This window comes from Elephantulus edwardii, unplaced genomic scaffold, assembly GCF_000299155.1.
Source record: "Elephantulus edwardii isolate Elephantulus edwardi_28Jun2011 unplaced genomic scaffold, EleEdw1.0 scaffold00007, whole genome shotgun sequence".
Lineage (NCBI taxonomy): Eukaryota > Metazoa > Chordata > Mammalia > Macroscelidea > Macroscelididae > Elephantulus > Elephantulus edwardii.
Window position 1 is genome coordinate 36,526,941 of NW_006399757.1, and position 17,590 is coordinate 36,544,530.

The following is a 17,590-nucleotide window of genomic DNA, read 5'->3' on the forward strand; positions in this document are numbered from 1 at the left end:
AAAATACCATGGACTGCTAAGAGAACAAACAGGTTTGTTCTGGAGAGAGTGAGGCCAGGCTGCTCCTTGGAGGCAAGAATTCTGACACTTTGTCTGACATATTTTGGGCATGTTGCAAGGAGGACCAGTCCTTGGAGAGGGACATCATGTTTGGGAGAGTGGAGGTACAGTGCAGGAGAGGAAGACCTTCGATGAGGTGGATTATTTCAGTGGTTGGGGTAGTGTGAGTAGGTGTATGGAGACAATGAAGTTGGCATAGGATAGAGCAGGGGTTAGCGCTCTTGTACATAGGGTTGCTATGAGTCGCAAGCGACTCGACGCACAACAAGAGCTGTCATTATTATCTAAGCACAATAAAGCTTCAAATTATGTGGTTTTATCTGTGACACATAGAGTCAACTCAACAATATCAGGTGGAGTTAGTAACTGGAGAGGAAGGGAAAAAGGCCATATTTTTGAAAATGATAGTAAAATGTATGTGCTAAGACATTTTCCATAAATCATTTTTATGTATATAATTTGGTGGCATTCCCTATATTTCCCATGCTGTACAATAGGCATCACTAACCATTAAAAGAAACTTTTTTTCTTAAAAAAATTATTTTATTATATTTTTGTCTGTGTACCATCAAATCAGATCTGACTGGTACAGGAGGAGATTGCCCCTCCTTCTCTAGCAGAGCATCTGGTGGATTTGAACCACATATCTCTGGGATTGCAGTGCACCTTCTTGCCACTAGGCCACCAGAGCTCCCTTAAAAGAAACTTTTTTTTAACCACTGTTTATTCAATTGGCAAAAATGAACCCCAGGAGTCAATGGGACATCAAGTGATACGTTCAACTAACATAACTAACAGATACAGCCCTTAACATGCTCATTAGTACGTGCCAGGAAATTTGGAAGCCAGCTACCTGGCCCACTGACTGGAAGAGATCTCTATTTGTTCCCATTCCGAAGAAAGTGATTCACCAGAATATGAAAATTATCAAGCAATATCATTAATATCACATACAAGCAAAATATTATTGAAGGTCATAAAAAATGGCTAGCCTATTATACTGACAGAGTTCAAGCTGGGTTTAGAAGAGGCGATGGCCAGGGATATAATTTCTGATATCAGCTGGATCTTGACTGAAAGCAGAGAATACCATAAGAATGTCTATTTGTGTTTTATTGACAATGTGAAAGTATTTAACTGTGTGGATCATAAGAAGTTGTGGCTGACATAGAGAAGAATGAGAGTCCCAGAGCACTTAATTGTACTCAGGCGGAACTTATACCTGGACCAGGAGTCTGGTGGGCAAACAGAGCAGGTGAAAACTACATGGTTTAAATCAAGAAAGATGCATGTGAAGGCTGTATCCTTTCTCCATACTTGTTCAATCTGTAGGCTGGACAAATAATTTAAGAAGCTGGACTTTATGAAGAAGGTTGTGGTATCAGGATCAGAGGAAGACTCACTAACAACCTGTATTAAGAAGATGACACAACTTTGCTTCCCGAAAGTGAGGAGGACTGTAAATGCTACAGAAGATCAAAGGTTACAGCCTTCAATATAGATTACATCTCAGCATCAAGAAAACAACAATCCTCACCACTGGACCAATGGGCAACATCATGTCAGATGGGGAAAGGATTGAGGTTGTCCGTGATTTCATTTCACTTGGATCCATAAGTCAACAGCCTTGGTATCAGCAGTCAGATCAAGAGACATATTATACTGGGAAAGTCAGCTGTCAGGGACCTTTCCAAAGTTGCAATGATGTCAGCCTAAAGTCTGAGATTCATCTGATTTAAGCCATGGTTTCTTCAATCACCTGCTATTTATCTGAGAGCTAGACAATAAATAAAGATGACAGAGGAAGAATCAATGCCTATGAATTGTGGTTTGGAGAAGAGTGCTGAATGTCCCATGGACTGCCAAAAGGAAAAACCACTTGTCTTGGAGAAAGTGCAGCCAGAATAGTGTTAGAGGCAAGGATAGTGAAGCTGTGTCTCACATACTTTGGGCATATTGTTGTTATATGCCATCAAGTATGACTCATAGTGACCCTATGAACAACAGATCTGAACCCTGTCCTATGCTCTGCCGGCTTCATCATCTTTCACACACTTGAGCCATTGCTGCAGTCACTGTATCAGGCCGTCTAGTTTAGGATCTTCCTCTCTTTTGTAGAACTTCTACCTTTCAAAGTATGATGTCCCTCTCCAAGGAACAGCCTCTCCTATAAACTTGCCCAAAGTATGTGAGATGAAGCTTGGTCATCTTTGCCTCCAAGAAGTCCTGTCTGTATAATACAAGTCTGTCCTAGAGAGGGTGAAACTAGGTTGTTCCTTGGAGGTAATGCTTTTGAAACTCTGTCTCACATACTTTGGGCATGTTATCAGGAGGGCCCTAAACACTGATCTAGCTAGGTACAGAAATCCAGGGATAAAATGATAAATAACCAGAGGAATAGATGAAATGAGTTTAATATTTTCTGATAAATCTGTAAGCATTATTTCTTGCTAAAAAAATTAGCGGCAAGAAGTTTGAGGTAATATTCTCTGTTGGTTTAGCCTTCTATTAAGTAACCAATTACCACTAATTAATGGAACATTGTATTTATTTTGACTATATAAAAAGCTAATTGGAAGAAACTAGTTTTTGACATTTTGATGTTCTAATTCCAAATTGTTACCAATCAGATTAATACAACTGCTCTATGTTTAGACTTGTTTGAAAGGCTCCTGAATAAACTCACTCGGAATACTTTTTGATGTGCAGTTGTACACTTGGGAACTACAGCACTGTTTTGTTTCAAAACTCCACCAGCTTTATCTCAGCTGCGTGCAGAACTCTATGAGGAATTACAGGAAGTTACAAAATAAAAAAAATTAATAAGTCATTTCTGAACTCAAGGACCTTAACGTGCTGTATTGGTGAACTAAATCTGGGACTATATTTTGTTGATACTCTCTTGCCCAAGGAAGTCAGATTTCTCAGAGCAGGTCTAGATTCACCTGCACAATGAAAACAAATAAACAAACCAACCCTTAAATAATAATAAAATTAATAAATTGTGCTGTCAAGTAGAATCTGACTCATACCAACTCTAAACAACAGAGTAGAACCGCCTCCTTGGGTGATCAGGACTGTAATCATTTAGAAGCAGAATGTCACATTTCTCTCTCTTTCCGCCTACCCCTATGAGATGCTAGTGAGTTAGAACCAAGAAATTAATCACTGCATAATCAGGACTCCCTCCCATACCATCAGTGCTTTGGAAACAAGAGCTTTAGGTCATGATGACTTCACACTGGCTTTCCATGGGATTTTGTGCAGTGTGGCACAGATTCTTTAGTTTTCCAAGCCATTGGGCATGGAGTTTAGTTGCATTGTGGGTCCCAGGGTGGGGGTGGGGGGCAAGTGTTAAAAAACCTAGCAAAACTCACAAATGTATCAAATGGAACTGTACAAAACAAATGCAAACTGTTTAAAGCAGTTGCTGTGGAGAGTGGATAAATGTGCTAACTTGAATCTGGAATCACTAGAGAAAGTTGTGATTACTTAGATGAATCTCTGAAAGATAGAACTTTTGAGCTGACTCCAGCTTAATGTTGTTATTAGAAGCATGGTGGGCTCTGACACACAGTAACCCCAAGGACAACAGAATGAGACAGATCCTGCATCATCCTCCCAATCTCTGCTGTTTATAAGTGCACTTTGCAGCCACTGTGCTAATCCATCGTGTTTAGGATCCTTCTTTTACTGACTCTATTTTTCCAGGTTTGGTGATCTTTTCTAGGGGCTGGCCCCTTCTGATGACATGCCCAAAGTATGTGAGACAAAGTCTCACCATCCTTGCCTCTAGGGACTTTTCTTGGGGGGATGGATGTAGGAAGTTCAAGAAGAGAAAGTATGAAGGGTTTTTCTTAGGTTGGCATCTGAACTAGGGTCAACACTCAATATGCAGGTGAGCAGTAGTTTCTGTCAACTATGCGCAATTCCCTCCCCTCCCCCTGCCCAGCTGGGGCTAATAGGCAACAACATAGCAGAGGGAGAAAAGACTGAAGCTATCAACAATTTCACCTTGCTTGGATCCACAATCAACACTGTTGCCACCAGCAGTGAAGATATCAAAAGACATATTGGGTAAAATCTGCTGTCAAAGACCTCTCCAAGGTGCTAAGGAGCAATGATGGTAGTTTAAAGACTAAGATACATCCAATTCAAGTCATGGTCTTATCCATTACTTGTTATGCACCTGCAAGTTGGACAATGACTAAGGATGACAGAAGAATGGACACCTTTGAGTTGTGGTTCTGGACAAGAATTCCATGGATTGCCAAAAGAACAGACAAGTCTGTCTTGGAAGAAGTAACCAGGGTACTTCTTGGAGGCAAGGATGGGCAAAACTTTGTCTCACATATTTTGGGTATGAAGTTAGGAGGGGCTGGTCTTTGGAAAAGTTTATCACGCTGGGAAAGGTGGAGGGTCAGTAAAAGAGAGGAAGACCCTCAATGAAGTGGATTGAAACAATGACTGTAACCATGGGCTCAAGCACATCAGAGATGATGAGGACGGCACACGGTAGGCAGGGCTCAGATCCATTGTTGCTGAGAATTGTAGTTGGCTCAATGGCATCTAACAACAACAGTACTGTCCATGCTTTTCCTCTAAGACACAGGTCTTCCTTGTGTGTGTATCAATCTTATTCTATCACTGATAGGATTATGCTTTAGGGCAGGTCTTAAAATGTTCCTTCAGATGATGAATGAAACAGCATTCCTTTTTAGTTTGTCATTTCCAGCATAGATCATATGATTATCTGATGAAAAATGCCCAGTACTTTCCCATTTCATCTCCCTAACGTCTAGGATATCTATTTTTATGCATTCCATTCCATTTTACACAACTTGTAATTTTTCTGCATTCACATTTTGTATATTCTATGTTCCAGTTATTCATAGATGTCTACAGCTGTTTCTCCTCATTTTGTGTCTTGCCACATCAGTAAATGAAGGCCATTCATTGGCTGTAAGCTTTATTTAGTCTATCCCTGTCATTACATAGACTCAACTTTTAGAAGGCAGTTATTGCCCCCTCATATTCTGAGTGACTTCCAATCTTCTGGCATCTTCTAATGTCAGACAAAGTTCTGTTGTCTTTCATCAACCCACTGTTTCAGAAGTGGACAGCTACTTCTGCTTACTGGTCCATCTTAGTCTAAAACCTCCACTGAAATCACTTAAGGTTACACAGATTTGAAGTACTGGTAGAAACTTCCAGAATCACAGCAACATGCCAGACAATATGAGTGATGGTTCTGGATTGACAACACTGACCACAAACCCTGTGTGTGCATGTGCAGCTCTGGAGGTGTGTGTGGCCCACACGGAGGTGTGCTGCTAACCCAAAGGCAGCAGTTCTCCAGCAGCTGGAATCGACCAGTGGCTCTTTGGGTGAAAGACTGACAGTCACTTCCTATTGGATTTATAGCTTCTGAAAACTCATTGGCGGGTCAGCTATGAGTCGGTTCTGATTCCATGACAATGAGTTGGATACTTTATATGTATATGTATGTGTGTGTTTTTATAACTCTACTAACTCCACAAGAGGGAATGGTCTTCAGTAATAACATCTACAACATAAAGTTTCATTCTGAGAGTTCAGCCATGTCCCAAGCTTCTATACCTTCTTCTAACAAGTCTAATATCAACTGTCCCTCCCAGGGCTCTTGCTGTTCTGCTGCTAGATCCACTAATCCATTAAAATGGCCACAAAGAACTCACAAGCAAAACTCAGGATTATGGGGTTTGTTAGGGAAGTTAAGAGGTTACGATTCAGGTTGGAAACAGGATACAATTATTTCATCAGAGCAGCTTTTAAGGAGTGCTCATAGTTCCTCGAAATTAGTCTTGAGGCTCTCAATTTGTGCTATGAAACTCTCTTAGTTCTGCCAGTTATGACATCTTCCCCCCGGTACTCCAGCAAGGTTGGGCAAAGACCCTTGGCTCTGGCTCTGTGGGGTAGCAGTCCCAGATCAGCTCTGTCTCATGCTGGTTCTTGGCTGCTGCTGCTCTCATTGAAGCCTTAGTCTGATTTAAGTAGGAATTGCTGGCCCAAACGGATATGTCCTGGACACTGATAGTGCTGTCCAGTCCTAACCAACTGATAACTGATAGCTGATTTTTAAAGGCTGTAAATCCTACTGAAGAAGATTACCATCTTTCCCCCATGGTGTAGCTGGTGGATTTGAACCACCTGTCTTTGCGTTGGCAGGGCAACTTCTAAATAATCAAACAGAGTGAAATATATGTCTTGGGGAAAATGCTGCCAGAGTGCTCCTTAAGAGGCAAAGGGTGGTGAAACCTCCTCTCATATATTTTGGACATGTTATGAGAAGTCAGACTTTGGAAAAGACATCATGATTGGAAAGGTAAAAAATCAGAAGAGGAGAGGAAGATCCTCAAAAAGATGGACTGAAACAGAGATGTTATCAATGGATATAAGGATATCAGCGATGATGAGAATGGCACAGGATAGGCAAGGTTCAGATGGTCATAGTTGACTTGATGGCACCTGACACCAAAAACAGACACACACACACACACACACACACACACACACACACACACACACACGTCACACACCTTACTGGGTCCTTATGAAGTGTGAATAAACAGAATAAAGTCTCCCCAAGGAGGTTTCTGTCCTAATCTCTGGAACCTGTGGATGTGTTCCTTAACATGGCATTATGGGTTTTGCATTGAGGTTTTTGAGTTTGTCAATTATTCTGGATTACGTAGATGAGTTCAACCTAATCACATGAGTCCTTAAAAGTGGAGAACCTTTCCTGACTTGGGTCAGAATTAGTGGAAGATATATCTGTAGAAGAATGGTCAGAAAGATACAATGTTGCTGACTTTGAAGACTGAAGAAGGGAGATACAAACCAAGAACTCAGGTAGCCTCTGGAAGCTGAAAAAGAGAGGGGAACAAATTCTCCCTTACAGCCTGAGAGGAACACAGTTTTGCCTAGATAGACACTAGGCAGTGTTGGGCAATGTTGGACGCCATGAGGTAATAAAGTTGTATTGTTCAAACCATTACATTTGTAGTCATTTATTACAGCAATAGAAAACTGGACCAGTAATATAATGTGGTGGTGGAAGGCGCTGTTGAGTTGGCTCCAGCTCATAGAGACCCTATGTACAACAGAACGAAACCCTGCCCAGTTACAATGGGGAACCTGAAATAGGGAGGGATTAGGTTTTTGGATCATCTAGCTATGAATGAGGTGGAGCAGGTTTATCTTAACTCTCATGCAATATGACTTCCACACCTTCCAGGGTTTTTAACAAGGAAGAGAATGGATTCAAGTTTCAAGCAAAAGTTCACAGAACGGGGTGAATTATAGGGAAGAATAGTAAAGAGTTTGGTTGACTCAGAGGGAGGCTGAGAGCCTGGGATTAATGGAGGTAACAGGATAGTCCCTCAGGCTAGGTTTGTTCCTGATTAACCTTCCTCATTCTCTGCTTTGATCATGACAAACTGGTTTCCTATGTCCTACAAACATGTCATCAAACAAAACTACACTACCAAGCTATATGGCCTCTCCCATAGCTTTGATGTTTATCTCTGCCCCAGAGTTCCCATGCTCCTCAAACCCCAGTCCACAGTTAAGTGGGTTCAAAGATTTTGGCGTGTAATCTACATGATACCTTGGACCTCTGAATATTTCCCCTGGTGACTTCTTTTGTCTTACAAAAGTCATTCTAATTTATTCTTGGATGGTGCCTCTGCACTTACAATCTATTTCTGAGCTGACAAGTCCCTGTGAACTTCAGGAGGGTGGGTAAATGAATCCAGTCAAAGCAGGTTGTCATGACCGTCAATTTCTTGGTTTGTTCGTGAAAGAAATCTACCATTTATTGACAGTTTTGCTATTCTTGTGTACACCTTTACTATCCCTGACAGCCCATCACCCAGCACATTGCTGTTGTTGGGTGTCATCTGGCCGATTTTCCATCCATTGCAACCTGATGGAGAATAAGTGCCCAACAGGGTTTTCTGGATTACGTCAGGCCCTCTGATTAAATGTTCTCATAGCTTTTATATTTTTTTTAATTAATTTTAATGAAAGTTTATGGAGACTTAGAGTTTCCATTCATTCATTGTTGCACTTTTCTCCCTGCCCACCCCCTCGCCCCCAATTCACTCTTCTCCTTGAAAAGTAAAACTTTTTCATTGTTATGCAATCCATCCCCCCAAGTCCACTGTGGAGCCTTCATTCTGAACTCCTGTCATGAAAATAATGCCCATATATCCCTTTTAAACAGTTCTATCCCTCATCTATTTCAATGCAGTATACATCACTCCTCCCCTCCTTCTCTGTCTTCCCTCAACCCCGATATCAGTCCTGTTTTACAACAGCGGCCCGATGCAATAGTTGTCCATTTGTGACGGAGATATTTCAGTCAGCATGTCCTCCAGAGTCACCTATTTTGTATAATATTTCATGAGTTCCTTGTTTTTCAACGCAGCATAGTATTCTATTGCAGCATACTATCCATTCGTTTGTTGATGGGTACTTGGGTTGTTTCCAGCTCTTTCCTATTGTGAACAAAGCTGCAATAAACATGGGTGTGCATTTATCTGCTTGGGTGGAGGTTATGGTCTCTTTAGTAAATTCCCAGAAGTGGAATTGTTGAGTCAAATAGTATTACTATTTGCAACTTTTTCTCATAGCTTTTAGTACACGCTGCTTGGGGATGATTATTTGGTTGCACACCTCCTTCATTAATGCGCTTCTCTCCAGTGCTTAGCAGTGTGGGCACGCCACCTGAAAATTTACATTAAGGTCTAAAGGAATGTCTGGGGATGACAACCAGTGACAGTCGCGAGGGAGAAACGGAGGCGACGTCGCGCAGCGACCTTAAGCAGTCTCACTTCGCTGCACCTTGACCCCTCACTGGTGCAGGCACCAGTACGCCCCCGCACCCCCCTCCTTCCGCGCGCCCCCGCGTCCTGGCCCTGCGCTCCGCGCCCCCGTGCCGCCTTCCCTGTCGCCCCGCCCCAATCCCCCCGTCTCCCCCCCGCGCGCGTTCACGACACAGCCCGCTCGTCCCCGCCGTCCGCGCGGTGCCGCGCCTCGCCGGCTCCTTCGCTTCCAGCCAAGATGGCGGAGAGCGCCGAGGCTCTGGGCACCGTCCCGGAGCACGAGCGGATCTTGCAGGAGATCGAGAGCACCGACACCGCCTGCGTCGGGCCCACCCTCCGGTAAAGCTTTCATCCCCCCGGGCCTTCGGGCTGCCCCTGCCGGCCGCCCCTCAGCGGCAGGGTGTGGCGTTCCCCGCCAGCGGTGCGCGGGGCGGCCTGACAGGTGGTGCGCGCGGGGGCGCTGTGCTGGTGGCGGACCCGGCCCAGGGCCGGTGTGGGCGGCTGCACCTGTCGGCTCGGTGGCAGCGCGGATCGCCTCGGCCGCGGGAGCTGTCACCGCGCAGCCGGTGGGTGTGGCCACCGTGGTGCTTCTGACCCCCGGAACTGCGGCCCCGCCCCGTAGTGGCCGCCCGGCCCCAACTCGGGGTCTCGAGGACGCGCCTCAGGCCTGGCTCGCTCGGCGCGGCGCCGGCTGCTTGGCTGTGGGTGGTTTTGGCTGCGGGCGTGACCGGGGGCAAAGGTTACCTGCGGGCTCCGGGCGCCGCAAGCCCTTGGAAGCCCGGGCGCGCCGGGCGGCGGCGGCGGGCGTGGGAGACTTGAACTTGAGCGGGAGGCGCCAGCGCCATTCCCCCGTCCCCGGCCCCGCGTGGGCTGGAGCGAGGAACTGCGCCCTGAGCTCGCCGCGCTATGGCGACGGCTCACGAGTAGAGAAACCTTTCACTTACGAACGTTTCATGAATTTTGCATAGGTTTTCCCATTTATTTTATAAAGGATCCTAATCCATCCCCCCTTAAGGATACAGTGGTAGGTAATCAACACTCCCTGCCAGAGTGCACACCTGCTCTCCTATTAGAGTAGTAGCCAGCCTGTGTGTAGATCTGTTAGCATCTAATAGAATATTAGCCAGCCTGTGTGTAGATCTGTTAGCATAGGCACACTCTTCAACTGTCCAGTCGGTTGGGACTTACAGCGACCTCTTGTGTCACACGGTTGAGCTGCACCATCGAGTTTTCATGACTTGGAAGCTTTCAGAAGCACATCAACCTTTCATTTAGCACAGAGTGCTTATTAGTATTACGATCACTCATGGAAAATAAGATCTTTGTCTCAGTAGAGATAATGATAAATAAAATATGGTGGGGCACATTTTACTTCATCATTAGTGTTTTCTGCAGAATGCACGTCCTAGAAATGGAGCAACGATTGTCTTGTGGACCTGTGGATGCAGCATAGAGTCAGAGCAAGCCAGTCAAGTTATGTTGTCAGTTCAGTTTGCTGTGAGAGTTCAGAGACTTGAGTTCTTGTTTTGCCTCGTTCTCCCTCTGATGAGGTGTGCATTCATGGGCAAAACACGTCTTTGGCTCTAGATTTATTTATTTGCTGAATGAGATAGATGTTTCGATGCCCCAAATCTTCGGATTATAAGGATTATTGTTCATTGCTGTATCCCTTAACACCAAGCATGTGATAGTTTTTTGTCATATGAAGTTTATGCTCTGAAATGATAATCAGTGCATTTAATTTTCCAGCATAAATTATCTCTTTTCATAAAAGTATATATTTATTTGGCAATGAAAGCAGAAACCGTAGCTTAAAAGGAAGGCTTTCTTTTTGTTCTTTCTTGGTGAGAATGAGAATCATTGCTCCTGCATGCTGCGTTGATAATTTTAAAAAAATATATAAATTGGATTCTGTTGGTTAGGATTTTTGCTGTGAACTTTTGCGTTTGTAGTCACGAGGGATATTAACCTATAATTTTTGAATGGTTGGTGCTTCTGCTTGGCTTTGTTTCAGGGTTATGCCTACTTCATAGAATAGGTTTAAGGGTAGTATATAGTTTTCTGTATTCTGAGATAATTTGAGTGGGGTTTGTATAAAGTCTTTTTTGAATGTTTGGTAGAATTTGCCAGTGAGGCTACTTGGGCCAGTTTTATTTTTTAAAAAATCACCTGTTTAATTTCTCAGTCTCTGGGTTAGTTTAAGTGGGTAGTGAGTTTCTAAAACTGTCAATTTCCTCTAGGTTTTAAATTTGCTTTGTAGTATAGTTCTTATTCCATTACATGTTTTACTTCAGTTAGTTCTGTGTGACATTATTTATTTCATTCCTTTTTTGCGTATTTGCATCTTCTTTTCCTTTGTTAGATTTGAAAAGGACTTGTTGATTCCTTTCAAAGAACCAATTTCTCTTTTTTTTCTGGTTCTTTCTATTGTTTTCCTTTTCATTTATTTTTTGTTTTATTTTATTATTTTATTTCATCTGGAGGCTGTAGAATTTTCTTGGTGTTCTTTTTCATATTGTCGGATATTGGATAAAGATTTGATTTTGGTTCTTTTTTTAAATAAAGCTTACTACTTTGATTTACAGCTTTGAGCACCTGATCCGTTTGGTGGACAGAGGCTTGCTCGTCCATGCACAGGCACACACACCTTTTCACTGCTGGAGTCACTGAACCCCAGGAAAGGCACATAAGGGAGCAAGGCAGAGTGCCTCTGGGAAGGGCTGCAGATTCAAATTTTGGGATTGAAGTAGCTGGTAAATAGAAAGGCTCCGGTTGGGATTTGGAGAAGACCTAGTTGCTGGAGTTCAGCCCCCAATACTCAGGAACAGACATCCTGGGACCAAACCAGACACTGAGAAGAGCTATCCTTGGCCTGGCAAATCTACGCCTTTTTAAAAGGGGTAGCTCAGAAGAACTTCTTTAGTCCCACAAAGGGGGAGGTGGCTCTGCCTGGGGAACGTTGGTGTTCCTAGTGCAGTCTCACCAGAGGCCTGACCTCCCCAGATTATGTGTGGAGGGAACATCTTTCCTCCCCATGGGACAAGCAAGCCTCTTGGGCAAAGGGCTGCATCTGATCAACTCTCCTCCCTGCCCTCCCAACTCCCTCCCACCCCCCCCCACCCCCCGTCAAATTTGGTCTCCCTCCAAGGCATGTTGCAGAAATCAGTTTGACTACACAAAGGCCTTCCCTTCCTATTTGGTGTAGGATGAAGTGCTGGAGAGGAGAGCTCCAAGTTCAGGACAGTTTGGGGGGTGCATTGCTGGCCAGTCTACCTCCCAGTTGGGGTCACTCTGGGATAAAAGTAAGAGCGCCATACCAGCCATTGACTTTAAGATTTTGGTTTTTTAGGATGTGTGTATTTATTGATATACATACATCTATGAAGAGAATTTTTAATGTTTCCTTGCTGTATTTTCATTCTCATTTGTTTAATGAAATAAAAAAAATTATTTATTATTTCTTCTACTTTTTCCTTTGATGTTCCTGTTGCTGATTTCTGATTTTATAGTATTGTGATCAGAAGAAATGCTTTGTAGTATTTTGATTTTTAAAATTTATTTATTGAGGCTTGCTTTGTGATCTACTATATAATCTGTTCTGGAGAATGTTTTGTGTACTCTGGAGTACCTTTCTTGGATTGTTGTTGTGTGCTGTAAAGTTGGAAGCAAACCAAAGCTGATCCTCCAGCAAGTTTCAGAGGCAGTAAATCTAAAAAGAAAAGACTGCCACTCTTCTGTGGAGAAGCGAGTGGATTGGAAATATGAGCTTTTGTGTGGGAAGTGCAGTTCCTTACCTCTAAATTTACTGGCATATGATCAAGAAGCAATGCTAATAAAGGAGGAAGTTCAAGCTGCTCTGAAAAAAATTGGCAAAAATGGGTCCAGGAATTGATAAAATACCAGTTGACATGCTTCAACAAACAAATGCAGCATGGATGTACTTCTCAGGTTTTGCAAAGCAATCTGGAGAACAGCTATTTGGCCAACTGACCAGAGGAGATCCATATTTATTCCTATTCCCTAAAAAAGGTGATCCAGCAGTGTATGGAAATTATAAAACACTATTGCTAGTATCACAAGCAAGCAAAATCTTACTGCACATTATCCCAAAACAACTTGACTAGTACATCGACAGAGAACTGTCAGAAATACAAGCTGAGTTGAGAAGAGGCTGTACCACTAGGGCCATCATTGCCAGTGGATCTTGGTTGAAAACGGAGAGTTCCGGAAGGATGTCTATTTGTGTTTTCTTGAAAGGGCATTTTGATTATGTGGATCACAACAAATTTTGGCTAACATTGAAAAGAATGGGAACCCTGAACCCTTGATTGTGCTCATGCAAACCCTGTATCTAGACCAGGAAGCTGTTGTCAGAGCAAGGAAATACTGCATGGTACAAAATCAAGAAAGGAGTGCATCAGAGATATATCCTTTCTCTATACCTTTTCAATCTATATGCAGAACAGATAATTCCAGAAGCTGGATTTTATAAAGAAGAATAGCGTCAGGATTGAAGGAAGACCCATCACAACTTGAGTTATGCAGATGACACAACCATGCTCCTTGAAACTGAAGAGGACTTAAAGTATTTGCTGCATAAAGAATGTCAAGGACTGTACTCTTCAACATGGATTGCCTCTCAACAAGAAAATAAAGATTCTCCCCATCAGGCCAATTGGCAGCATTATGATAGATGGAGAAAAGATTGAGGTTATTGACAATTTCATGATATGCAGTCAACACTCTTGACACCAGCAGCCAGGAAATCGAAAGATGAGTTGTTTGAAAGCAACTTTCTTCAGAAAGTCAACTGTCAGGAACCTCTCCAGAGTGCTAAAGAGCGATGGTGTCAGCCTAGAGACTAAGGTGCACCTGTTTCAGCCCATGGTCTTTTCAGTTCCTTTGCAATGCATCCCAGAGCTGGACAATTGCTAAGAATGACAGAAGAAAAAGAAATGCCTTTGAGTTGTGGTGTTAGAGAAGAGTATTGAGCATACATACCGTGGACTGCCAAGAGAGCAAACAAGTCTGTCCTAGAGAAGATGAAACCAGGATTTTGAAGCTTCATCTCACATACTTTGGGCATGTTACCAGGAGGGACCAGTCCTTGGAGAAGGACATCATGCTTGGAAGGGTGGCGGGACAGCACAGGAGAGGAAGATATTAGATGAGATGTGTTGACACAGTGACCGTGGCAGTGTGGTGAGGTGTGTCGGAAATGAGGGCAGGGTTCAGAACTATTGTTCATAGGGTGGCTGTGAATCACGATCAACTCTATGGCACATAACTACAAAGCCGTGCTGTGGTCCAAGAAGAATGTAGTCCAAATTCATCAGTTGCTCCACAGGAGAAAGAGGAACAGTCTGCTAGAGGGTTACCTTTGGGTTGATTGTGACTTGAAGGCACATAACAACAAACCACCAGAGCTCTCTCTTGCTGGTTGGACTGTTCAATATATATGTGGCTACAAGATCAGGTTGGTGAATTGCATTGTTTAGTTTTTCTCCATTGAGTTTCTTTGAACTTGTTCTGTTGAAATATGTCATAACAAGTGGCATGTTGAAATCACCTACTAGCTCTGATAGCTTAGTGGAAAGAAGTTGTATTATAAATCCGAAGTCCACTCTTCAGGGAGGGTCAGCTATAGGTCAGTTCCAACTCTATGACACACAACAACAACTATTGTCTGTTTTTCTTCTTATGCTTGATTCATGTGTCTTGGGGTTTTATCATTGGGAATGTAGATATTAATTATAGTATGTCCCTTTGTTCAAATGACCCTTTAATCATGTAATGCTCTTGTAATATGTCTTCCCAGAATTTAATATTGCCAGTCCTCCTCTTTTTGATTGCTACTTGCTTGCTATTTTCTCCCACCCGTTAAATTTCAGTCCTTGTATCTAAGTTGTGTCATTTGGAAACATCATATTGATGGGTCATGTTTTCTTACCCATTGTGCTATTTTTTCTTCCTTGACTAGTACATTTAATCTACTCATGTTCAATGTAATTATCAGTAGGTATTTTTATTGCTGTTACTTTGTTGCACTCTTTTTGTGGTGGTTTTGATTATTTTGTTCTATCAGCTTTCCTGTGTTAAATTATGACTTTTCTTATGTTTGCCTTCATTGCTACAGTTTTGGTGTTTGCTAAGTATTTATGATTTATCTTTTTGTTATTGAGAAGGTTTATTAATTTTCTTGGAGGTTACCTGTATATTACTGTTTTATTCCCATGCCTAAAAGGGAGGATTTCACTATCTCTTGAAATCACCTTGACATCCTCTTCATTTACAAGTTCTGCACCTACATTTTTATTCCCACTTTTTGCATTCTAATTGCCTTCATTTGCAGACAAGTACCTCTGGTGTCATTTTTAGTGTCTGTTTACTATATTTTGTGTATTTCTGTGACTGGGTCAGCTTTTTAATCATGTCATCATACATGGTTATTTCAATTTACTGCCTATTGTTGGCTCTTGGTCCAAAGAACTCCATTTATTAATTCTTGTAGAATTTGTTTAGTTTTCACAAATTTCATGAAGTTTCTGTTTATCTGGGAAAGTTCTAACTTCATTATCATATTGAGGGATAATGTTGCTCGATATAGAATCCTTGGTTGGAAGTTTTTCATTTTAGATCTTTCTGTGTTACCACATCACCTTCTTATCTGCATGATTTCTGCTGAGAAATTGGAAGTTAAACTTATTGATTGTCCTTTATAGGTAACTTTCTTTTTCCTGAGCTGCTTTCAGTATTTTATTAATTTTGGAGGGCTTTATTATGAAATATATCTTAGTATTTTTCTTTTGTAGTCTGTTATGTTTGGAATTTGTGCAACTTTTTGAATTCCTGTTTTCTCATTTTTCCATAATGTTTGGAAAATTTTCTTCCAGCAAATTTCTGGTACTTTGTTCTGTTTGGTAAGTTGGATTTTTGTTTGTTTGTTTCTTCTTGTTCTGGAATTCCAGTTACATGTAAGTTATTTCTCCTAATGTTTCCTCTCATATTCTTGTACTTTCTTCATCTTCTTCCCTCTTTTTTCTTACTGTTCCTGTAACAAATTAGTATTGAAGAATTTGTCCTCCAGTTTAAGTCTGTATTCCAGTGCTTCAGTTCTTCTCTCTTGTCTTTTCTGTATGTTATCTATGCCAGAAATTTTAGACTTGATATTTGGATTTATAATATGTTATGTGTATATTGCTTCTAATGATATGATCCAGTTTTCTCCTTGCAGAGTTATTTGATTTCCAAGTTTTTTTTCAGTCTGTAGAACACACTTAACTATCATTTCTTTGAATTTCTTATTAGGAAGTTCTTATAATAGGTTTTCCTTCTCTGGGAAGGATTTTCTGCTGTTTCACTATTTTGATCATTTTTGTGCCATCTTATCAATTTTTTTTAAATGACTTAAAGTTCTTTGTTTCCCCTAAGACATAGTGTTCTTGTTGTCTTTTTATTACTTTATTTTGATATATCTGATTAAGCCATGCACACATGCACACATGTATTGCTTCACTTGCTAATTTGGTAATTCTTTGTGTTTCACTTCCTGTCTTCTGGTGGGTTTCATAGACCATGGAGGTGTGCGTGAAGTTCTGTACTCACTGCTGGTAATGAGCAGCTGAGAACAGACTGGGCTGGTGTTGGCTGTAGTCCTTAGTAGATCAGGTGGACCAAGAGTTGTTCTTTACTCTTGCCTGATGGGTGAAGCTGCTGGAGGGTTTTTGTGGTGGAGACTGTTGCTGTCTGTTGTTAGATAGGAGGGTTAGGGAACAAGGAGATCATATCTTTCCATATATTCATAAAAGACACTGCTAGTAGTACTTTTCCTGGAACAATATTCAAACTATTAGTATTTTTGTAATATTTTCTAGCTTCCTTGTGTTAAATGCAAGCAATACACTTAAAAAAAATCTATTATTGTGGAAATTGTTACGTGTAAAAGTAATTTAGTGTAATCAAGAATCTGTCAACTAACTTTTGGCCATTGATGTTTGATCTTTTCCACTATCTATTCTTCTTTATTCTGGATGATTTTGAGTAAATGTCAGGTATTAACTGCCCCTGAGTGTTTTAGTATCAACATTATTCTTGTTTGCTATTTCCTAATCTTTAAACTGACCTGAAGGTGTATATTTCTGCTTTTTTCTTACAGTTGCAGTCTTTTTTAAGCCTGATCTTTCTTTTTTTTGTCAGATCTGCCTTGTCAGATATTTGTATGTGTCATTGTACATATTAATTTCTCTCTTCTTCCTAGTTTTAAGAATTGTTTTTGCTGGACATAAGGAATTATATTGTTTTTAACCGCTATACTATATGTATAAATGAATCACATAAATAATGGAAAAGTTTAACTTGCTTCCACCTCCCCACTACTATAGACCACATTGCTATGCATTTCGTTATACATTTTCCCTCTTGCTTGTAGATGAGAACTTTTTGGAGGCATATCCTAGGAATTGTATGATTTTGGCGACTCCTTGTTTTCACAGCCACTACCCTAAGTCAGGACACTTAGCTCTTTTACTGAGCTATTGTATTGTGCCTCTGTCTTTCCTTTGTCTGTTCTTGCCCCACTTCAGTCTGTTCTCACTGTTCACCCAGTTCCATCTTTCTGTAACACTAATATAATAATAATATGCACTTCTTAAATAGGAAAACAA

The 17,590-nt window shown here is 41.6% G+C and overlaps 1 protein-coding gene across 3 annotated transcripts in view; it reads left to right on the top strand.

The window, feature by feature from the left end:
• EXOC6 (exocyst complex component 6) overlaps window positions 1-17,590 on the top strand; it is a 254,131-nt gene that overhangs the window by 18,923 nt on the left and 217,618 nt on the right. Inside the window, exon 1 of one of the 3 annotated variants that reach the window (XM_006880346.1) lies at window positions 9,113-9,266. The exons of 1 other annotated variant lie outside the window; for it this stretch is intronic. In XM_006880346.1, the coding sequence (XP_006880408.1) occupies window positions 9,166-9,266 (101 nt within the window). In that variant the 5' untranslated portion in view covers window positions 9,113-9,165. Of the gene's footprint in view, window positions 1-9,112; window positions 9,267-17,590 lie in introns of those variants that run through there. One more of the 3 variants, XM_006880348.1, reaches the window with a different exon arrangement.